The sequence below is a fragment of the Aethalodelphis obliquidens genome, unplaced genomic scaffold, assembly GCF_003676395.1.
Source record: "Aethalodelphis obliquidens isolate GAN/ISIS:26980383/991018 unplaced genomic scaffold, ASM367639v1 scaffold7, whole genome shotgun sequence".
Taxonomy (NCBI): domain Eukaryota; kingdom Metazoa; phylum Chordata; class Mammalia; order Artiodactyla; family Delphinidae; genus Aethalodelphis; species Aethalodelphis obliquidens.
Genome location: NW_020837951.1, coordinates 49,506,970 through 49,530,583, shown reverse-complemented (window position 1 = coordinate 49,530,583; position 23,614 = coordinate 49,506,970). Strand labels below are relative to the sequence as shown.

Below are 23,614 nucleotides of genomic sequence, written 5' to 3'. Positions count from 1 at the left end.
GCTGCGTGTTGCTCTGCTGGGCAGACCTTTGATCTACACAAACCTCTGGTCGAGGGGACTAGTGCCTGTGTTCTGGTGGATGAGGCTGGATCTTGTCTTTCTGGTTGGCAGGTCCACGTCTGGTGGCGTGTTTTTGGGTGTCTGTGACGTTAGTACGATTTTAGGCAGCCTCTGTGCTAATGGATGGGGCTGTGTTCATGTCTTCCTAGTTGTTTGGCATAGGCTGTCCAGCACTGTAGCTTGCTGGTCATTGAGTGGAACTTGGTCTTGGCATTGAGATGGAGATCTCTGGGAGATTTTTGCCGTCTGTTTATTACATGTAGCTGGGAGGTCAGTGGTGGAGCAATGTTCTGAACTTGGCTCTTCCACCTCAGAGGCACAGCCCTGACACCTGGCTGGAGCACCAAGAGCCTGTCATCCACACGGCTCAGAATAAAAGGTCAAAAGAAAGAAGATAAAATGAAATAAAATAAAATAAAAGTTATTAAGATAAAAAAATAAATAATAATTATTTTAAAAAGTTAAAAAGTAATAAAAAAGAGAAAAGGAAGAGATCAACCCAACCAAAAAAGAAATCCACCAATGATAAGAAGAGCTAAAAACTATACTTAAAAACAAAAAAAAATCGGAGAGAAAGAACCCTAGGACAAATGGTAAAAAGAAAGCTATACAGAGAAAATCACACACAGAAGCATACACATACACACTCACAAAAAGAGAAAGAGAAAGAGAAAAAATATATATATATATCGTTGCTTCCAAAGTTCACCTCCTCAATTTGGGATGATTCGTTGTCTATTCAGGTATTTCACAGATGCAGGGTACATCAAGTTGATTGTCGAGATTTAATCCGCTCCTGAGGCTGCTCCTGAGGCTGTTGGTATAAATTTCCCTTTCTCTTCTCTGTTTGCACAGCTCCTGGGGTTCAGGTTTGGATTTGGCCTCGCCTCTGTGTGTAGGTCGCCTGAGGGCGTCTGTTCTTCGCTCAGACAGGACGGGGTTAAAGGAGCCGCTGATTCGGGGGCTCTGGCTCACTCAGGCGGGGTGGGAGGGAGGGGTACGGAGTGCGGGGCGAGCCTGCGGCGGCAGAGGCCACCATGACGTTGCAGCAGCCTGAGGTGCGCCATGCGTTCTTCCGGGGAAGTTGTCCCTGGATCCCGGGACCCTGGCAGTGGCGGGCTGCACAGGCTCCCGTGAGGGGCGGTGTGGATAGTGAGCTGTGCTTGCACACAGGCTTCTTGGTGGCGGCAGCAGCAGCCTTAGCTTCTCATGCCCGTCTCTGGGGTCCGCGCTGATAGCTGCGGTTTGCCCCAGTCTCTGGAGCTCGCTTAGGTGGCACTCTTAATCCCCTCTCCTTGCGCACCCCGAAACAATGGTTTCTTGCCTCTTAGGCAGCTCCAGACCTTTTCCCGGACTCTCTCCCGGCTAGCTGTGGCGCACTAGCCCCCTGCAGGCTGTGTTCACGCAGCCAACCCCAGTCCTCTCCCTGGGATCCGACCTCCGAAGCCCGAGCCTCAGCACCCAGCCCCCACCCACCCACGCGGGTGAGCATACAAGCGACTCGGGCTGGTGAGTGCCGGTCGACACCGATCCTCTGTGCGGGAATCTCTCCGCTTTGCCCTCCGCACCCCTGTTGGCTGTGGTCTCCTCCGTGGCTCCGAAGCTTCCCCCTCCGCCACCCGCAGTCTCTGCCCGCGAAGGAGCTTCTAGTGTGTGGAAACCTTTCCTCCTTCACAGCTCCCTCCCACTGGTGCAGGTCCCATCCCTATTCTTTTGTCTCTGTTTTTTCTTTTTTCTTTTGCCCTACCCAGGTATGTGGGGAGTTTCTGGCCTTTTGGGAGGTCTGAGGTCTTCTGCCAGCATTCAGTAGGTGTTCTGTAGGAGTTGTTCCACATGTAGATGTATTTCTGATGTACTTGTGGGGTGAAAGGTGATCTCTACGTCTTACTCTTCTGCCATCTTGAAGCTCCTAGATCTAACCATTTTTAAGTGTAAAGTTCTGTGGCATTAAGGACATTCCCACTGTTGTGCAGCCATAACCACCACCCGTCTTCATGACTTTTCCCATCTTCTCAAATGGAAATTCCATACCCATTAAACAAAAACTCCCCATTCTGCCCTCCCCCAGCCTGTAGCAACTACCATTCTTCTTTCTGTCTCTATGAATTTGTCTTCTCTAGATATCTCCTTAAAGTGAGGTCATGAAGTATTTGTCCCTTTGTGACTGGCTTATTTCACTTGGCATAGTTGTATTAAGGCTTCTTCCATGTTGTAGCATGTGTCAGACTTTGCTTCCTTTTAAAGGCTGTATCATATTCCATTTTATATGTATACCACATTGTTTATTGACTAACCCTTTGTTAGGTACTTGTGTTGCTTCCATTCTGACTATTGTGTATAATGCTGCTATGAACATGGGTGCCCAAATATCTGTTCGAATCCCTGCTTTCAGTTCTTTTTCTGTGCTTTATTTTTCTGTATAGCATTTATTATCATCCAACAGTTCTCCTTCTACCCCCAACTAGAGGTGCAAATGATTTTTGCTTAGAAAAGATAATCCCAAAGTTATAGTTGTAGGTCCTTAAAGGACATACCAATTATATCTAACCTAGTAATTTCATTCTAATTCCTTTTTTAAAAATCTGTAAATACTTAGTTCTTCAAAATACTCTTTTGAACAGCTTTACCATCTTACTTGTTTCATCATAAATAATTAATAAATCTTTAATGTGTTCATTCTATATTTGTATGAGTTAGATTTTTGTTTTTTAATTATTTATTGAAGTATAGTTGGTTTACAATGTTGTGTTAATTTCTGCTGTACAGCAAAGTGATTCAGTTATACATATATAGATATATATAGATATATAGATACATTCTTTTTTAATATTCTTTTCCGTTATGGTTTATCACAGGTTATTGAATAGAGTTCTCTGTGCTATACAGTAGGACCTTGTTGTTTATCCAATCTATATATAATAGTTTACATCTGCTAACCCCAACCTCACACTCCATCCCTCCCCCAACCCCTTCCCCCTTGGCAACTACCAGTCTGTTCTCTATGTCCATGATTCTGTTTCTCTTTCATAGTTAGGTTCATTTGTGTCATATTTTAGATTCCACATATAAGTGGTATCATATGGTATGTTTCTTTCTTAGTATGATAATCTCTAGTTGCATCCATGTTGCTGCAAATGGCATTATTTCTTTCTTTTTTATGGCTCAGTAGTATTCCATTGTATATATACCACATTGTCTTTATCCATTCATCTGTTGATGGACATTTAGGTTGTTTGCATGTCTTGGCTATTGTGAATAGTGATGCTATGAACATAGGGGTGCATGTATCTTTTTGGATTAGAGTTTTGTCTGCATATATGCCCAGGAGTGGGATTCCTAGATCATATGGTAGTTCTATCAATATTTTTAGTTTTCTGAGGAACCTCCATACTGTTATCCACAGTGGCTGCACCAACAGTGCAGGAGGCTTCCCTTTTCTCTCTCCAGCATTTGTTACTTATAGAGCTTTTAATGATGGCCATTCTGACTAGTGTGAGGTAGTACCTCAGTGTAGTTTTGATTTGCACTTGAGAGTCAGATTTTTGACTTTTAAAATTATGCATTGACATTCCAGAAGTGTTTACTAGGAACTAAAATCTGCATTTGTGGAAAATTAAATGAATTAGTAGTTCATAGTGCTCTACAAGCAAGCTAGGCTGGGGCTGCAGGTGTGCTGGTGTCCCCTGAACTAAGTGGAGACACCAACAGCATATACTCTCACAGGGTTGGGGGCCCTCCTGAGTCGTGGCCACTGCTTGTACAGTCCGGGGACATGCAAATCCTGGGGGAGCTTATGAAGACCTGGATCTCTGGGGCCCCTGATCCTCACATAGTCCCCACGAGGTAGATGCCATTTTGCAGATGAGGAAACAAGCTCCGAGGGGTTAAGTAACTGAGATCGTGGTATAAGGGGAAATTAGAGACGAAAGACTAAAGTGAAAGTTCTGTGACGGTTCTCAATGAATGGTTCTGTGTGCATTGCAATGGTTGGGTGGATTTTTTCTCTCTTCTGCAGTTGCAGCAGAGATAAAAGCTGAGAGGGGAAAGCATGAGGTCTTATCTGTGGTAGAGGCAGCCTCAGCCACGGGGGCAGACACCACCCGCAGGGGACAGCACACCTCCAGGGGGCTTGCTTAGAGGTGCCAAAGAAGAGGATCCATCACCAGCTGCCGCTCCCACGTCATCCTGGCGACATGAGGATCGCGGCAGGGTGCTGCCATTCGGGGGAGGGCAGAATGTAGGAAAGGAGGTCGTCTTTACATCCCTTCTTCTCATGGGGTGAGGAAAGAAGTATTTCTCCTGCCCCAAGCCAAGGGAGGCGAACCCCAAGAGGATCACTTGTGAAGTTTGGGTGCCCCAGCACACTGGTGACCATCTTATCTGAGGGACTGGCTGGTGGAAAGCATTGTTGGTGGAGACATGGTTCATGGGATGGCCAAGTGAGAGAGGTCAAGGGTCTCTGGCCACATGTCCTCTGAGGGATGAGGGAAATGGATGTCACACGAGTTTGCTGGCTGATGGGACTGGGGGCTGCAGACTTGCTGGGGACACAGATTGGGTTGAGGATGTGTAAACTTTAGAGTACTGTGGCCTGAGGGGCCAGTGGGAAGATGGGGTTGAGGGCTGGAGGGACCCCCAGTGCCTGGGGACTGCTCACCGTTTGTCTACGTGGAGTCCCTAGTCAATGAACTGGATCAGCAGAAGGACCCAGACAGGGAGAGGCCTGTGACCTTTCCAAGCCCAGCATCTAAAGTTGGGAGATCTCTGCCCAGCTCCCACCCATGACCTTTCCTTACAGGGGTCATGCAGAGAGGGAGGGAGGGGGGGGGGAAGCTAAGCCCCGCCCCCAGAACCTGGAGCCAAAGTCTAGCCTGGAGGTGGGGCAGCTCTTTTCTTTTTTTAATTGAAGTATAGTTGATTTACAGTGTTGTGATAATTAACTACTATACAGCAAAGTGATTCCATTATACACATATATACATTTTAAAAATATTCTTTTCCATTATGGTTTATCATAGGATACTGAATATAGTTCTCTGTGCTCTACAGTAGGATCTTGTTCTTTATCCATTCTATAATAGCTTACATCTGCTAACCCCAACCTCCCACTGCATCCTTCCCCAACCCCCTCCCGCTTGGCAAACACCAGTCTGTTCTCTATGTCCATGATTCTATTTCTGTTTCATAGATAGGTTCATTTGTGTCATATTTTAGATTCCATGTAGAAGTGATAGCATATGGTATTTGTCTTTCTCTTTCTGACTTACTTCACTTAGTATGATAATCTCTAGTTGCATCCATGTTTCTGAAAATGGCATTATTTTGTTCTTTTTCTAAAATAAATTTATTATTTTATTTTTTGGCTGCTTTGGGTCTTCATTGCTGCATGCAGGCTTTTCTCTGGTTGCGGTGAGCAGGGGCTACTCTTCGTTGCGGTGCGTGGGCTTCTCATTGTGGTGGCTTCTCTTGTTGCGGAGCACGGGCTCTAGGCGGGCAGGCTTTAGTAGTTGTGGCTCGTGGGCTCTAGAGTGCAGGCTCAGTAGTTGTGGCACACGGGCTTAGTTGCTCCAAGGCATGTGGGATCTTCCTGGACCAGGGCTCGAACCCATGACCCCTGCATTGGCAGGTGGATTTTTAACCACTGAGCCACCAGGGAAGCCCCATTTTGTTCTTTTTTTATGGCTGAGTAGTATTCCATTATATACATATACCACATCTTTATCCATTCATCTGTTGATGGACATTTAAGTTGTTTCCATGTCTATGCTATTGTGAATAGTGCTGCTATGAACATAGGGGTGCATGTATCTTTTTGAATTATAGTTTTATCTGGATATATGCCCAGGAGTGGGATTGCTGGATCATATGGTAACTCTATTTTTAGTTTTCTGAGGAACCTCCATACTGTTTTCCACAGTGGCTGCACCAACTTACATTCCCACTAGCAGTTAGGAGGGTTGCCTTTTCTCTACACCCTCTGCAGCATTTGTTGTTTGTAGACTTTTTAATGATGGCCATTCTGACTGGTGTGAGGTGGTACCTCACTGCAGTTTTGATTTGCATTTCTCTAATAATTAGTGATGTTGAGCATCTTTTCATGTGCCTATTGGCCATCTGTATTGCTTCTTCAGAGAAGTGTCTGTTTAGGTCTTCAGCCCATTTTTGGATAGGGTTGTTTGGTTTCTTGTTGTTGAGGTGTATGAGCTGTTTGTATATTTTGGAAATTAAGCCCTTGTTGGTCGCATTGTTTGCAAATATTTTCTCCCATTCTGTAGGTTGTCTTTTTGTTCTGTTTATGGTTTCCTTTGTCGTGCAAAAACTTGTAAGTTTGATTAGGTCCCATTTGTTTATTTTTGTTTTTATTTCTGTTGCCTTGGGTGACCAAATTAAGAGCACATTGGTACGATTTACATCAGAGAATGTTTTGCCTATGTTCTCTTCTAGGAGTTTTATGGTGTCATGTCTTACGTTTAAGTCTTTAAGAGGTGAGGCAGCTTTGATTGAATAGGAATTGAGGTTTGCAAAAGATAGAAACCTGGAAAGAAAACAGTGTAAGAACCAAGAGACCAAAAAGTATAATGATGAGTTCATCAGCTGTGACAGAACGGGAAGTCCTAGCACAGTTGGGAGCCGTTGGAAAAATAAACGTAAGTCCTTGAATTCTCTGTGCCTCAGTTTCCTCATCGACAAAATGGGCATACTAGTGGCATCTACCTCTTTCAGGTGCTGTGAGGATTAACTGAGTTAATCTGTGTAAAGTGCTGGAACAGTGTCTGGCACATAGAAGGTACTTAAAGACAGGCTGTTGGTCATTTTCCAAGTTGTAACTTCTCCACACATCAGTAAGATGTGTTTTCTTTCTGATTTCCTTGACAGCAGGCATCCTATGTGGTGAGATCTGCCTTCTGTGAGAGGGGAGAAAGGAGGGGAGGGAGCCCCTGGGGCCAGGCTGCATGACAGCCAGAATGGACACAGGCTGCAGGACAGCCAGAATGGCCACATTCTTTCAGCAGCCCTAACTCATGGACCCTCAGGAGCTGGGACTAGGCTTTATAGAGGGAAGACTGGGCAGTTGTGTCCATAGAGGAGAAGCATTAAGGGCATTTTGCTTTAGAAACATGGCTAGATACTCTGTGTTGGGGAACTGGGTGCCCCGAGCCCATCATTGGCAGCAGGGAAGTCATGCCCAGCAAGCTTAAAAAGCAGAATTGTAGAGAGCACCACAAGAGCCTTCAGCCAGGCCAAGTGGGGGAAACGGGACAGGGCAGAGCTTCCCTTCCACTATCCACTTAACCAAGGCTACCTCCCCTATTGGACATTTCTTGAGGGAGGTAATTAACCTCTATTTCTCTTCCTTCCCTTAGAAGTCCAGAGGGCTCCTCTCTCCCATTCAGAGTACTCCAGGGAGGCTGACAAGACTGTGGAGTATCGGCTTTAACAGGTGACACAGCCTATTAGGTTTTTTTTTTTCCTCTTATACGTAAGTTTTCTGAGTTGTGGTATACAGATGAATTTATTTTTTATTGGGGTATAGTTCTTTTACAATGTTGTGTTAGTTTCTATACAGCAGGTTCTCATTAGTTATCTATTTTATATGTATTAGTGTATATACATTAATCCCAATCTCCCAGTTCATCCCATGCCCCCCTTTCCCCCCTTGGTGTCCATATGTTTGTCCTCTACATCTTTGTCTCTATTTCTGCCTTGCAAACCAGTGCATCTGTACCATTTTTCTAGATTCCACAAATATGCGTTAATATATTTGTTTTTCTCTTTCTGACTTACTTCACTATATATGACAGTCTCTAGGTCCATCCACATCTCTACAAATGACTCAACTTCGTTCCTTTTTATGGCTAATATTCCATTGTATATATGTACCACAACTTCTTTATCCGTTCATCTGTCGATGGACATTTAGGTTGCTTCCATAACCTGCCTATTGTAAACAGTGTTACAGTAAACATTGGGGTGCATGTGTCTTTTTGAATTATGGTTTTCTCTGGATATATGCCATTATTACTCAACATAGTTTTGGAAGTCCTAGTCATGGCAATCAGAGAAGAAAAAGAAATAAAAGGAATCCAAATTGGAAAAGAAGAAGTAAAACTGTCACTGTTTGCAGATGACATGATACTATACACAGCCACCAGAAAACTACTAGAGCTAATCGATGAATTTGGTAAAGTTGCAGGATACAAAATTAATGCACAGAAATCTCTTGCATTCCTATACACTAACAACGAAAGATCAGAAAGAGAAATTAAGGAAACAACCCCATTCACCACTGCAACAAAAAGAATAAAAATGCCTAGGAATAAACCTACCTAAGGAGGTAAAAGACCTGTACTCAGAAAACTATAAAACACTGATGAAAGAAATCAAAGAAGACACAAACAGATGGAGAGATATACCACGTTCTTGGATTGGAAGAATCAATATTGTGAAAATGAGTATACTACCCAACGCAATGTACAGATTCAGTGCACTCCCTATCAAATTACCAATGGCATTTTTCACAGAACTAGAACAAAAAATCTTAAAATTCGTATGGAGACACAGAAGACCCTGAATGGTCAAAGCAATCTTGAGGAAAAAAAAAATGGAGCTGGAGGAGTCAAACTCCCTGACTTCAGAATATACTACAAAGCTAGAGCAATCAAGACAGTATTGTAGTGGCGCAAAAACAGAAATATAGATCAATGGAATAGGATAGAAAGCCCAGAGATAAACCCACGCACCTACTGTCAACTAACCTATGACAAAGGAGGCAAGGATATACAATTGAGAAAGGACTGCCTCTTCAATAAGTGGTGCTGGGAAAACTGGACAGCTATATGTAAAAGAATGAAATTAGTACACTCCCTAACACCATACACAAAAATAAACTCCAAATGGATTAAGGACCTAAATATAAGGCCAGACACAATAAAACTCTTAGAGGAAAATATATGCAGAACACTCTTTGACATAAATTGCAGCAAGATCTTTTTTGACCCACCTCCTAGAGAAATAGAAATAAAAACAAAAAATAAATAAATGGGACCTAATGAAACTTAAAAGCTTTTGCACAGCAAAGGAAATTATAAACGAGATGAAAAGACAACCCTCAGAATGGGAGAAAATATTTGCAAATGAATCAACGGACAAAGGATTAATCTCCAAAATATACAAACAGCTCATGCAGCTCAATGTCCAAAAAACAAACAACCCAATCCAGAGATGGGCAGAAGACCTAGACAGACATCTCTCCAAAGAAGACATACAGATGGCCAAGAGGTAAGTGAAAAGATGCTCAACATCACCAATTATTAGAGAAAAGCAAACCAAAACTACAATGAGGTGTCACCTCACACCAGTCAGAATGGACATCATCAGAAAATCTACAAACAACAAATGCTGGAGAGGGTGTGGAGAAAAGGGAACCCTCTTGCACTGTTGGTGGGAATGTAAATTGATACAGCCACTATGGAGAACAGTATGGAGGTTCCTTAAAAAACTAAAAATAGAAGTACCATACGAGCCAGCAATCCCACTACTGGGCACATACCCTGAGAAAACCGTAATTCAAAAAGACACAGCCTATTGTGTTTTACAGCTGTGTTGGTTTCACAGAACCTGTCCGTTTAGGAAATGGTTTCTGGGCTTTGAGCAGGTCCCACGGGATGGGTAGGAGGTGGCCTTTTGGGACGACGACATCTTTCCCCCACTTACAGTTTTGTCCCTCCCCCGAAACAGTTAAGACACTCAGCCCAGGCCAAGAGGTGAAGTTCTTGTTTATTGTTGCAGCAACTCTTACAGACATTAGCGTTCAGTTAAATAAAGGAAGAGAACACATTAAATACATCACAACCCCCAAAACGGTATGGAGGAGGGGAGGGAGGGCCAGCCCGGTGACCAGACTGTCAGAGGAAGTACATTCAGTGGGTGTGCGGCATCAACATTCCAGGCTCACGTGTATATAGATCTTATTTATATATTTATTTATATTTATATATAGAGATCATTGAGTTTTGTGTATACAAAGAACCATATTGTTACAAATACAATACTATACTTCTCCCAGCGCTTTACAATAAGCTCTATTTCACCCTCTTTACAGAACAATAGTACAAGTTCATACTCTAGGGACTGCTGAATATGTACACGGAATTTCCTTCCCACACGGTCCTCACGACTGCCTTGATGGAGGGTCGGGACGTAAGATCAGTGTCGTGTGCTCAAGTCGGACTCAACCAGGGAAGGAGCAGACAGACATGAAACTCAAACCAGCAAGTGGCCATGTAAGTGGGAGAGTAAACACACCTAAGAGGAGGTGCCCTTGGTTGTAAACATTGTTAACAGCCTCACCGCTGGGCTGAGGGACCCAAGAAGGGCTTGTGGGTGGGTCTCTTCTGCATGCGGACGGGGTGACGGGTGTGAAAAGGGGTGGTGGGAGTGATGGGGAGGTAGTAGGTTACTCTGGGACTCTCTGAGGCCAGTGCTGATGGGCAATGTTCAGAAAGCAGACCCGGCTGCAGGGACTCGGAGTCCAGTGCCCCGTGATGGGCTCCAGGCCTGGAGGAGCCGCTCCAGTGAGGGGAGCAGGCTCCAGGCATTGGTCTCTGGGGGCTTCGTCCTCTCGTGAACCCAAGGCTGATGGTGGCTCCCTGAAATGCTCACATTTGAGAAGGCAGAGGCAGGGTGGGTTCTGGTGCATCCTGGCTGGACCAGGAGGGGTCGACGGATCTAGGAATCTGTCCCCAAAGCTGAGTCACCAGCATGTCCTAGCCAAGTGGCAAGAGTGGCTTTCTGCCCGGGGCCATGTTTGGGAAGGCTGTTCTGTACATAGTCTTCCCCATTACATGGGGTTTCAGATATTTACATATGTAACTATTTCAGATATTTACATATGTAACTATATATACTGGGATGTCAGAAGGGAAACAGACCACCACTTCCCGTGGGACTTCCAAAAACAGTTACTATTAAGATTCTGGCTCCTTGGTTAACTTCCAAAGGTGGGCTGATTCCCTCCATCCAGTGGAAGCAGGGAAAAGAATACACTACAGCCCTCTGAACCTGGACCAAGCTCCGGAAACATTCGCTATCTGGGCGTGAGGAGCCACTTTTACGAACACAGAGGTACGTGGTGGGTAATCTTATGCTGAAATGTTAGCCTTCTAGGAGAGTTCACCACACTGGCCTTTTCAGCACCTGTCAAACTTCCCAAGATTTTTGTGCAGTAGCAATAGAAAGTATATTCTGTCTCTTCTCTCCTTTGGGTGAAGAGCCTTATATAATTATGTGGGAGGCTGCCCAGGGACATGCTGGTGGGGTTCCCGTCCCCTGGCCGATTGCGGGGGCTCGGAATGGGCCCTCGGGCAGGCGGCTCAAGCGGTCACCCTGGGAGCAGATGGCATGAGCCTCTCTCCAGTGACTCCCCAAGGCTCCTCATGCCTGAAAATACCACCCAGAACGCTTCATTCCTACTTTACCCGCTCCTTCTGGCAAAGGAAAGATGAACTTAGGCCTCTTTAGTATTTAATTATATGTCATCAGACACTACGGTTTGGTAAATGGAGCTGAGGTTCCCGGCTCCTCACGTTTGCAGTGGGTCAGCCTTGGGGCTGGTCTCCCAGCAGCATTCAGCTAAGTGTCCTCAAAAGTCATCCAGGGGTCCCAGACTGCCCAGCCCGGAGAAGGGGCAGCCCCTTCCTAAAGGGGACATGCGGGCAGCACAGCCACTCTTCAGCAGGGCCTGTCCCACGGTCACACTGGGAGTCCAGCCACTGACGCCACTGAAACAACCGGCTTTCCTGACTCTAAGCAGAAAACTCAAGATGGCACAGAGATCCCAGGGGCACTGACCACACAGCTCTCTGGCACAAGTATCTTGTTCCCAACCTTTTCATATTCACTTTCTCCCTCCCTGAAATCCCTCCATTCGACATATAAACCCATACTATCCAACACGTGCTCACCGGGTTCCTATTTCCATGGACACAACATAAATGACGCAGATGTTGAGAAGAGGGACTATATTAATATCACAAAATATATTAGTTTCTCTTCCCCTGTCTTTGCAGAGGTCACGAGCAAAACAAAACAAAAACCAATCCAAGCCACACCCCACCCACATGAAAACAAAATGCTCTTTGGACCAAGAGTAAGTGAAAACTGGCTCAGAATCATGATATTACTAAAACATCTGCACCAAACTGAGACAAAACCCATGGACATGAGGCACCTGATAAAACACGTAATGTTCCACACCAAATAAAAGCTTTTTCAGGCCCAGGAGGCAGCAAGATGTTTCTGGAACACATTTGGGGCTTCTTAGGCATCGCTTGAGGTCATGATTGTCCCCTTAGTTTTGTGGTTTATATCCTGTTCTGGGCCCTCAAATGTCACATCCTGCCTCATGGTCCTGAGTGGAGAACAAGGCTGGTCCCACCTTGGGCCAGGAAGCATAACATGATTCCACCGGGCCTCATCTTCAAGAGGAACAGTCCATCGCTCCCAGACTCCCAGTGTGGGATGTGTGTGTCGGGTGGAGGCACGAGGGGAGTCCACCAGAACACTTCTAGCCAAGGCGGTGCTGGCAGGGCCAGGCCTCAGCCTCAGAGGGGCGGTTCTCTCCAGACAGGGCTCACCAGTCCCTGCAGGCCTCACCTGCTGGGGGAAGGGGCCTCACATGGAGGTGACGTGGGTTTTCCAGGGGCTCTGGGTACCTCACTGGCGGAAGGGAGGAGGGAAGGCTGAAATATATGCAAGTGAGACCGTGTACGTACGTGTGATGTAGGAGGCAGGAAGCACCTGCCTGCGTTTAGCTAATGGTTGCTAACCTTGGGAAACCAGGGTGCCCTGGGAATCGCCCAGTTCTCTGCAACACGAAGGTATTCTTGTCCACGGCAGTTCCCCTTCTATCCTGGGTGAAAAGGTTTGCATTAGAAAACACAATTATGTTGAAACTAAAACTACAGAAGAGGCATAAGGTTGGCTCAGAAATTCTGGGCAGAAATAATGTATGATGCCCCATGTACATGGTGGGCAGGCATATCCGTAAAGACACGGGCTGGTCCTCCCTGTTACTACCATATTCCCAGAAATTGACTGGAAGAGAGCAGAGATCAGTGGTTGGATCATAGGCACTGCTGAATCAGCTTCTTCACCACCCCTAGGAGTTCCTTCTAAGAGGTCTGCACCTCTTGGGAAGGGAAGATCCTTCCTGAGCGGTGACAACCCTCTTCAGGACCCCCAAGGGCCCTTCAGGATGGTCCTGGGCAGATTCTGGGTGGATACTGGCTGCTCTCCAGCCTCAAGGGAGTGCATACAAAACTTCCCTGGTGCTAAAAACAACAAAAAAACCAAACTAGAGAGAGACAGAGAAGGAGGTCTCTGTGGATTCTTTTCCTTCTGTGTCAAACCGAGTGCTGGGTATGAGAGGGGAATGTCTCAGTGGGCACACAGATGTAGCACGAGAAACACAACCACAAGTGAGGAGAGTCCTCCATGCATGCTGCCCGGGGGCGGGGGCATGGCTTCAGATGTAGACGGGCTGTTCCTGGGCCGTCAGCAGTCTGTACATGGCAGCCGGCATCGTCTTCATGTGAATCTGAGGGCAAAAACGCACTTTAGCGGGGGGACTGAGGCTCTGAGAGCTGTGTGGGCACTGCTCCAGGGCTAGCGGGAGAGGCGGCACCTCTTGCCGTGGGACGCCTTTGAAGGTACACCCCTCATCCCCCCACCATTCCTAACAGGGGCCTGACCCAAGTGGCCTCCAGGAAGTACGGAATCCATGGGCTTCTAAAAAGTTAGGGTTGACAGAGAGTGGACAATGAAAACCAGGTAAGTTGGTTTATTTCCCAAAAGCTCTTGCTCTCACCAGGCCTGTTTTTTTGTTTTTGTTTTTTCAAAAGGACAAAACCCTTAAAACAGTAGGACTGCTGTGGGGTTTTGCTGCTCCTGCCTCCCTCCCTCCCCCCGGCAGGAAATCAGCCCCAGAAGAGCTGTTCTGACCCCTGCCCAGCCATACCAGGGAACTGTCTCTGGGGAGCTGTTGATTAGATTTGAATCTGACTTAAAATCTTCCAGGCACATTTGGCAGGATTAGCTGGGAAAAATGGAGAGAACTTGGGCAGCTATGGCGAGAAGATGCCCAGATTGGAGAACTAAAAAGAGGAGGTGGGCAAGTGATGCCAGAGGAGAAGGCTGAGGGTGACGTGACGGGATTTTGAGGAGCAGCTCTAAGATAACCACTCGTTACCAGGTTTAAATTCTGGTCCGAGACAGACTGTTCAGTGTGGAGGTGTGCTGAGGACAGGGAAGGACACTCAGGAGGGCTTCGTGGAGGGGGCGAGCGCACCAGGGGGACCCCCAGCCCCCGACTCTCCCTTACCTCCCCAACAGCATTGGAGAGGATGTGCACGATCTTCTCGTGTGGGGTGGCGACCACGCTCTGCCCGTTGATTTCAATGATGCGATGTCCCACGCGGACACCTCCTCTCTCCGCTATTCCCCCTCGCATGAGGCTGCAGATCTATCAGAGTCAAAGGCCAAGTTACCCACCCTGGCCTGCATCGCCTGCTAGGGAACTGGGTGGGGGTGGGAGACTATCTTTTCTAGAATCCCCCATCCCCAGCACTGTCATCTCTGAGGAGCTGCCATGGTCAGGCTGTGGACATTTACATCTCCGTTTCTTTTTATAAGAGCTAGGACTCTGGATGCCCAGATGGCCCCCTTGTTCTCGCACTCTGCACAGGGGACGCAGCACGTCACTGGATTTCGCGGCACAGTGAATTCTGAGTACTTTTCATCCCAGCTCGGTCTTGGTAAAAAAAAGCTGTTTGGGCCTGTCACAGAGCTGCCAATGTTTTCAAACTGTCAGCCTGTGTAACACAGTTTAGTATTATCTGGGACTCAAACACTGAACTGTGTAATGCTAGCAGCCCACTTTTTAGGGTCACAGTTACCTGAGTTAAAATGGGGCTAGAACCTGCTAGAATCCCACTTCGTGTTCCAAAGTGTGGCCAGCTAGAAGGCAGAAGCTCCCTTTGGCTGTCCCAACTCAGTGGTTCTTGTTCAAACTCCCTCTGGCAGAAATGATAACATGGCTGGTTGTCGTCTCAGTGCAGCCAGGCACTGCGGCGGGCAGAGGCTGCAGGCTGGGGGAGGGCTCTGGGCTCAGTGCTGCAGGCTATAGCCACCCCTACCTCACACACAAAGCAATCGGAATTTCCCAAAAGAACATGGTTTGAATTTACAGAGCTGACTTTTTCACTCCTGACTGTACCTTTCTTTAAAAGCCTATGCAGGGGACTACCCTGGCAGGGCAGTGGTTAAGAATCTGCCTGCCAATGCAGGGGACACAGGTTCGATCCCTGGTCGGGGAAGATCCCACATGCCGCAGAGCAACTAAGCCCGTGCGCCACAACTGCTGAGCCTGCACTCTAGAGCCCGCGAGCCACAACTACTGAAGGCCGCACGCCTGGAACCCGTGCTCCGCAACGAGAAGCCACCGCATTGAGAAGCCCACGCACCGCAGCGAAGAGTAGCCCCCGCTCGCCGCAGCTAGAGAAAGCCCGTGCGTGGCAACGAAGACCCAACGCAGCCAAAAATAAATAAATAAAATAAATTTATAAAAAAAAAAATTAAGGGAGGAAAAAGAATAGGGCTTTTCTATCTGCAAAGATGAATGCAGAGAGAAGGAGGGCACATCCAAAATCTATAATATCAAGAAGGTTACAGATTTGTCACCAAAGCCCAGAACTACTATGAGTCCAGAACAAGGCAAACCAGGACAAAAAGGGAGTAGTCTTGACTATGGAGTTTGTGTTTGGGATGAAGAAAAAGTTCTGGAAATAGCACTGATGGACACAACCACTTTTGGAATGTACTTAAAGGCACTGAACTGTATGCTTAAAAATGGTTTAAATGGCAAACTTAATGTTGTGTATGTTTTATCACAATAAAGGGGAAAAAAAAAGGAAGTATTTGAAGGCAGACATCCAGGTGATGAAAATACTCTTTATCTCCCAAGTGCCAAATTCAGGTTAAAAAGGCAAGGCAGAGATCATTCAGGCATAACCCACAGGGCTGCGTTCTCAGCCTGGGCTGCACTGGTATCACCAAGGGTTTGGAAGCCCAGCCCCCAGGGTTCTTCGCCCACTGCCCTGGGAAGCTGCTGGCTGGGGGCGGTTGGGTAGGTGCGTACCTCAAACTATCTCAAGCTGGCAGCTGGGAGGGTCACCCTGCGCATCACAGAGTCGCTGGGCTCTGGGGCACATGGATCTGGGAGGGTCCCTCTCTTCCCCCACAGAAGGCACAGAATTCTCTGCCCATGGAGGAAGTGAGTCTGCCTTCAACCATTCGTCCCTTCCTTGCTGGATTCTTTCTGGAAAATGACCAGCTTTCAAGAACAGCCCCAAAACCCAAACCCTGGGCCGCGGTTTCGTGTGTCAGACGTTTGGAAAAGGTGTGGGGTTGCACTTACGATTCCGTTCTGGACACTGAACCCCAGCTGGTAGCGAAGGTCTGGTCTCCTGATCAACACGGTGGTCACTGGGGGACACCTCACGATATTCAGCTTGACCCGGGCCTGATTCTTCAAGCCCTGAAATGTGAATAAAGCACAGGGGATTCGATGACCATTGATGCCAACAAGAGAGAAATGCAGACGGCACCAAAGGCAAAAGATGCTGCACGGAGCCTCGGTTTTTTTCGTTGACTCCACAGTGCCCCGCGTCCAGCCTGATAGCGCCTGCGTCGGAGAGTCCAAGCTAGATTCTGTCAACCTAGGGGAGAAAACCGTTAGGTTTACGTGGAGCCCTTTTAGCCCACGCAGAGACCAGTTTCTGTGGGCAATGTCTTCATTTGGGGAAACGGGCTGCATTCAAGGCATCTGAAAAAGGCGATCGTCTGTGCAGCTAAGAGGAAAACTGCCACGTGTGCATTTTGGCTTGAAAGATGAAGGAGGCACAGTCTCTCTCTCCTGGTCAGGTGGGAGACAAGCACGAAAGGAACTTTTTCTCTGAAACGCATACTCGTAGCAATTCCTCCTTTTCTAACAAAGGACAACTAATTCACACAACAGCCCAGTTCATCAGGGCTTGCTGTCTCTCGCCCCTGGTGGTCCTGCTTCCCCATTCTCTCTGCCTGTTAGGGATTCTACAGTTTATCGACATTCCCACGAGCATCTGGGGGGAAGCAGGGCACAGAGGCAGGACTGCAGTCAGTGAAGGCCTCCTTGGGAGAATGAATAGGGTGGTAGGACCAGCGCTGGTGGAGAGGGAAGTAGGAGGAAATAGGGCTTAATGGTCATCTCCGATTTCATGCTCCCTGGTAACTCGTCCCTCCCTCAAACTTGGAATGGAGTACAGAGGCAAAATTGGTTTTTAAAGATAAAGAGGGACTCCATCTGGTTTCTGAGCCTATTTAGAGAGCTTCCTTCACCCCACTCTGATCTAAGCGGAGCTCAGGCCTGTCTTCCTGCCCCTTGAACACACGCTCAGCAGGGACCAGAGCCCGGGTCTGCACAGGAGAACCCCTAGAAAATCATCAGAAAGCTACGCTTTTTCTCATTCAGGCGGTGGGAAGCTGCTTCTCCTGCTGGTCCCGCCACCGACTTGTGAGCCTCACCCAAGAGGAAGGTGCCAGACAAAGGTAATTCAGTCCCGAAATGAACTCTCCCCGCCCCCCGACATCTCCCCAGCCTGCGTGCTCTGCCTCAGGCAACTCCCACTTGCCAGATGGTCCAGACCAAATGGCCAACAGCAGGTGCTTTCCAGCCCGCTTCCATCACGGCACACAGGGAAAGGGCCAGCGTAGAGAGACCACACCGCTTGTGGCTGGAGGCCCTGCTTTGAGAGCTGAGGCGGGGAGAACTCAGCACTCCCGTCTGATGCCTGTCCCACTGCACTCCCAGCTCGCGAGGCCAGCTGATTGGGAAACAGCGCCAGGCCTGCCAAGGTCCACTCCTCCAAAGGGCCAGAGCTGAGGGGAGAAGCTCTTTCTAAAAGACGGTACTGTGGGGTGAGTGGACAGCCTCTCCACCAGCAGAGGAGGGACAGGCAAAGGTAGGCTCTATTCCACCAAGTCCGTCATATCCCCTGGAGATGCCCCCCTCACCCCCCTGCCCCATCAATTCACAGACCGGTCTAGTGTGTGCCCTCTATCGGCGAAGTGGAAAGAGAGGCCCGGGAGGACAATGACAAATCCATTTCAGCCCTCTTAGTCTATAAATAGAAATCTGTAAATTCCACAACCACTGTGGCCAACTGTCACCCTCTGACCAGTCTGCAAACACTCTCTCTGCGGGAGGTCAGGACTTCTGCTTCACAGTTTACGGATGAGGACGCAGACGTGGACATTAAACCTGCCTCGTCTGAGGCTCAGTGGGGTCCGGACGGGGATAAGGGAGCCTCTGCCTTCCTCACAAGCACCTTGGCAAGCAGAGAGGTGAAAGTGGTGTTAGATGACTTTGGTGCCCACAGAATTTGTGGCAAGAGTGTAACTTGCCCCTCTGAGTGGCAGGAGGGACCCACACACCTTTCGCTTCTAAGTAATGAGGATACACTCTAGACTGAGGGATGGCTAGGGGCTTTTTTGGCCCCTATGCTCGGCCAACAGGTCCTCAAAGTGGGGACACCCCACACCAGCAGCACCAGGACACTTTCGTTAGAAATGCAGGGTGGGGGCAGGGGGTAAATTAGGAGGCTGGGATTAACATATACGCACTACTATATACATAACATAGATAACCAACAAGGACCTACTGTATAGCACAGGGTACTATACCCAATATTTTGTAATAGCCTATAAGGGAAAAGAATCCGAAAACGAATGTATACACACACACACACACACACATATGGATAAATGAATCACTGTGCTGTACACCTAAAACTAACAAAACATTGCAAGTCAACTATACTTCAATTAAAAAAAAAAGCAAGAGTCTGGGGTCCACCCAGACCTACAGAATCAGAAACTCCAGGGGTAGGACTCAACAATCTGTGTGTTAATGAGTCTTCCCGATGACTTGATACACACTTCCTGGCGATACACTCCATTTTTGAGAACTGGTACAGACCACTGCCGCAGAACAATGAACTCACATGCACTCAGGGATGATCAGAGTCAAAGATGTCAGTTCACTACTCATACCTGTGGCCAGTGTGCTCCATGAGAGCATGGGCTAGCCATGCCAGGGGGAGGGTGACAGAGAGCCAGTTGGCCTGGTGCTCAGTCAGCCACCCCCATGTGTGTGAGCACCCCTAAGGTCACTGTCCATTAAAACCCATCCTGATGACGAAACTAGCCAAACCACCTGTCACTGCACACTGACTCTTGCCGGGCACCGACCTGGAGTCACAGGAGCTGTCTCCTTTAATCTCCTTGACAAACTGGCAGCTCTAATTATGCCCATTTTATAGAGCAGGAAACTGCGGCTTCACCACTCACCCAAGTTCACCCACAGCAAGATTCTGTCCCAGGTCTATTTGTATTCAAACCCAGAGCATTTTCGCCTACACCATGATTCCCCATATAGATAATGGGAGGGTGTGTGTTATTCATGAGTAAAGCCTACTGGACAGAGAAGCCAGGGAGAGTGACAGAAGGATGAAGCTGGGCCCCCAACCTTTTCGCCCAGCCTTGCATGGGGCCGTGTTTTTAGTTTACTCGCCTACCTGGCGAGACTTCAGGGCTCTGGCTCCCTGGCTGCCCCACTTCCTTTGGGTGATTCCAGCTTGTGCTCTCAACGTGTGAGTTTTGAGGAGGTCAGTTTAATTCCCCACCCCCAGCTGTTTCCTCAGTCTCCTGACTTGCTGTTTTCTGCAGGACTGGAGCCTCCCAGCGGCTGTGATTTGGCTTGTGGTGACGTGTGTGCACTTGCAGGCAGCTGTTACCAGCATCCCTCCGTGGTTTCTGAAACAGCTCTAGGAAACTTCTCCGGTTCAAGACATGTTTTCAAATGAGAGCGACAGAATGTGCCGAGGGCGATTCTCCTGGGGGGAAGGAAGGAAGTCTGCGGAGGTCCGGGCCTCCCGCACAGTAGCAGGTCCCGTCACCCATGCCCACGGGAATGTGCTGGAATTCTTCCCCTAACAGTGGGACCAGCGGGGCTGGGTGAAGAGGCCTCTGCTTGGTCAGGAGACCTGGGCTGCAGCTGTGTTTCCTCCACCACAGCCCGGAGGGCCTTAGACCCTCTATTCCACCTTCTACCTCAGTCTCCACATCTTCAAAACAAATGCTGAAACCTACTAAGAGCTCTTCCACTTCTAATTGCTATGATCTCAGCCCTTGTTATGCATTTTTATTCTTTCCTAAGCATGTCTGCTGACAACACCACATCTCAACCATCATGCTCAGAAACAGCTATTTCTAACATTACAAATCGGCTTCTCTTTCGGGGGTGTTGCTCAGATACCATTCGTGCATATATTTCTTTTTCCCTTGAGAGCCCCCTCTTTATCACTCAATCAGTAGATATGTATGGATCACCTGCAATGTGCCAACACATGTGTTAGGCGCTGGGAGTTGGTGGAGCCAGGCCTCCGGGAGCTCAGGGGAGGGCTGCGGGCACAGGCAGGGCAGCCAGAGTCCATTCCCCTTTCTCTCCCCACATCACAAACTACAAGACCAGGAGTGTGTGGGAAACAAGAGCAAAGGATGATGAAAATAAGGAGCATGTTGTCAGAAACACAACCCTCCAGATAGAGCTACCCGCTTTAAATGTTTGCACCTATGAAACACTGGGGTTGTTCAGGTATGTCTGTGAGATACAGGAAGACCTTGGAGAGCTCCTGAAAAGCAAGAGAATGACTGTATTTTCTCTGTTACCTAAAAAGTCCACATCGCTCCGGTGGGTTCTTTTGTGTACATTGATTTAAGATGCTGATTTGTCCCTCAGTGAAAGAATTTCTAGACTGGGGATATCTGCTGCAAGACGAAGCCCAGAGAGATGGCAAATCTGAAACAACCAGACCACGCACTTGCTCTGCTGTTCCCCATCAATGCTTCAAGTTGGGTCCCATTAACTCGGATTTCTCAGCTGCCACTTTATTGGAGGTGCCAATTAAATAAATGGTCATTTCGTCCCCATGACAACAGTGGAATGGTGTAGCAAATTAAGAAATATGGTGGGAGGAAAGAGTAGGGAAGAGGGAACGGGAGAGGAGAGAAGCCAGAATGGTCTCTACAGCAACGGGAAAGCAGACCTGTGATGATCCTGTGGAAGGTAAGGAAGCGGTGCTCTAGTTTCAAAAAGAAAACAAATCTGGAGGGCAGGACCGTAGAGGCGATGGCACGAACAGGCGGTCTGCTAACATGCTTTGCCTACCAGTAATTATGCTTTAGGAACTATGACAGGAAATATAAGAGCTAGGGAAGAAAGAAAATAATTCAATACCTGTAATCTATTCTAGAAACATACTCTATTCCCTATAACCAGGGGAGAGAAAAGGTCAACATGCATTAAAGTGGCAAGATGCAGAACACTCGAAGCCCATTATTGGCGATGTCATCACCGGGGAGTTTGTTGAAAATGCAGAAGCCCACCCCAGACCTGCCGAATCAGAACCTGCAGTTTACTAAGATCCCTGGGTGATTCAATCAAAGTCTGCTAAGCACTGATTTTCCAGGATGAGAGCTGCTCGCTAAATTCATCGCAAGGAGCACTGACATAACACTGAAACAAGCGATACTGATGGGAAGCCTTGAAGAAGCCCAGAATGCCCCCCTGCGGGGGCCTAGGGGTGAGGGTAGGGCAGTGTGAGTACCTGCTCAGGGGCAGGCAAAAAAGATGTTTTTACAGAACTTAAAAACAAGGAGACAACCCATTAAACGTCTTCTTCGGTACTGGCAATTCTAGCTGGAATCAGTAGGAAGATTCTCGGGGTGGGGGGAGAAGGGGACAAGGCCAATCACCCTTTTCTATTCGACAAGGCAGCGCATCCTGCAGTGCTGAGAAAGGGCAGCTGTGTCCCGCCTGCTAAGTACTTCTCTGCCGAGGGTGGCCACAGAGGTGCTGGCTTTCTTCCTCTCCATCTTCATCAGTTACATCTCTTTCATCACCACATGGCCTTTTAATTTTCCGATTCCAGAGAGACTCCATTTATAGACATCAAAGGTCAGCTACTCGTGCAAACAAACCTTTTCCCCTTAGGAAACTGCTCAGTGTGCCAATTGCGCCCTGTGCTAGTCTGTTTCCACCTTGATGTGTGATGCACTGGGCAGAAGACCAGTCCCCGTGTGGTACCAAGGGAAGGCAGGCCATGGGTCTCACAGCCTCCCTCACCTCGTCTGCCTTCTTTGTGCAGAGGCAGGGAGGGGTGGACGGGGATCTGGACTCCGTCAGCTGGGGTGTCCTGGGCATGCTGTCTGCACCTTCTGAGTAGCTGATGACTCATCTGTGAACCAGGCATTTGCCATCACCCTCCCTCACAGGCTGTTTTTTATGAAGAGGAAGGGAGGTGACCAGTGCCAAGGGCTGGGCACTGCCGGGCAGGTGTGTAAATGGGCTCAGGCATGCAGCCTTGCCAGTCCTCAGGAAGGTCTGCTTATTCCCACCCAGGCCCCAGCCCCACCTGCGCTCAAGATATCCTCTCTTCTGGCTCCTCCTCCCCAAGCCTTTCCAGATGTAGATCAACCCCCCCCCCCCACCCTCCCTCCCTCACCGACCTCCCTTTCTCCAGATTTCTCTCCCACACCTGAACTATCTCCCCCAGGCAGGCTTTCTCAATCTATTGACATTTGGGCTGGATAATCCTTAGTTGTGGGGACTGTCCTGTGCATTGTAGGGTATCTGGCAGCATCCCTGACCTCCACCCACTGGATGCCAGTAGCATCTCCTTCTCCCTAGTCGTGACAACCCAAACTGTCTTCAGACATTGCCAAATGACGCCCGGGGGGTCAAGGGGTCAAGATCCCCCAGGTTGAGAACCACTGCCCCAGGGTCTGACCACAGACACCGCTGGAACGATATCAGGGTGGCCGAGTGACCTGGCTGCACTACTGACACACTGTGTGACCTCGAATGATTATATCATCTTTCTGTGCCTGTTTCCTAACTTGCACAATAGTACCTACCCTACAGAAGGCTGCTGTAGGGTTCTGCGAGTGAACACACACATTCTCAGAATGGTCCAGGCGCACAGCACTCAGTCACTGTTATTATCAGTCCTTTCATTCCCTTCTCCCCATCGAGGCCAAGCTCCTTAGGGTGCGGATTGTGTCTGAGGCATCTCTGGCTCCCATGGCCCCTCGACAGTTCTCACACATGCATCCGTGTTTAATAAGTAACTTGCTCCCTGGTGTGAGAGGGCATCTGTGAACCTTGGCATGTGTGAGTGAGAAGCCAAACGTGGGTGGGTCCTTTCTCCCTACTCCTGGCCCTCCCTGGCTTCTGCACATTATCACACCATCAGATCAGCCTTCTCAGGCTGGCTCAGACCTGCCTCTCCCAACACAAAGCCAGTCCACCATCCATCAATTCCAGAAGAAACTCCCAAAGGCCACTTTCCTTTCTGCTATCCACCTGAGTCTAACTCCTCCTTCAAGGCCCACCTTAAAA

At 48.2% G+C, this 23,614-nt stretch overlaps 1 protein-coding gene across 3 annotated transcripts in view; it reads right to left on the bottom strand.

Moving 5' to 3' along the window:
- Positions 1 to 11,752: 11,752 nt before the first annotated feature.
- APBA1 (amyloid beta precursor protein binding family A member 1) overlaps positions 11,753 to 23,614 on the bottom strand; it is a 236,225-nt gene continuing 224,363 nt past the window's right edge. For all 3 annotated transcript variants that reach the window (XM_027105722.1, XM_027105720.1, XM_027105723.1), the window contains 3 exons: positions 16,535 to 16,654; positions 14,441 to 14,581; positions 11,753 to 13,657 (listed from right to left, as the gene is read on the bottom strand). In XM_027105722.1, coding sequence (XP_026961523.1) covers positions 13,586 to 13,657; positions 14,441 to 14,581; positions 16,535 to 16,654 — 333 coding nt within the window. In that variant the 3' untranslated portion in view covers positions 11,753 to 13,585. The remainder of the gene's footprint in view (positions 13,658 to 14,440; positions 14,582 to 16,534; positions 16,655 to 23,614) is intronic.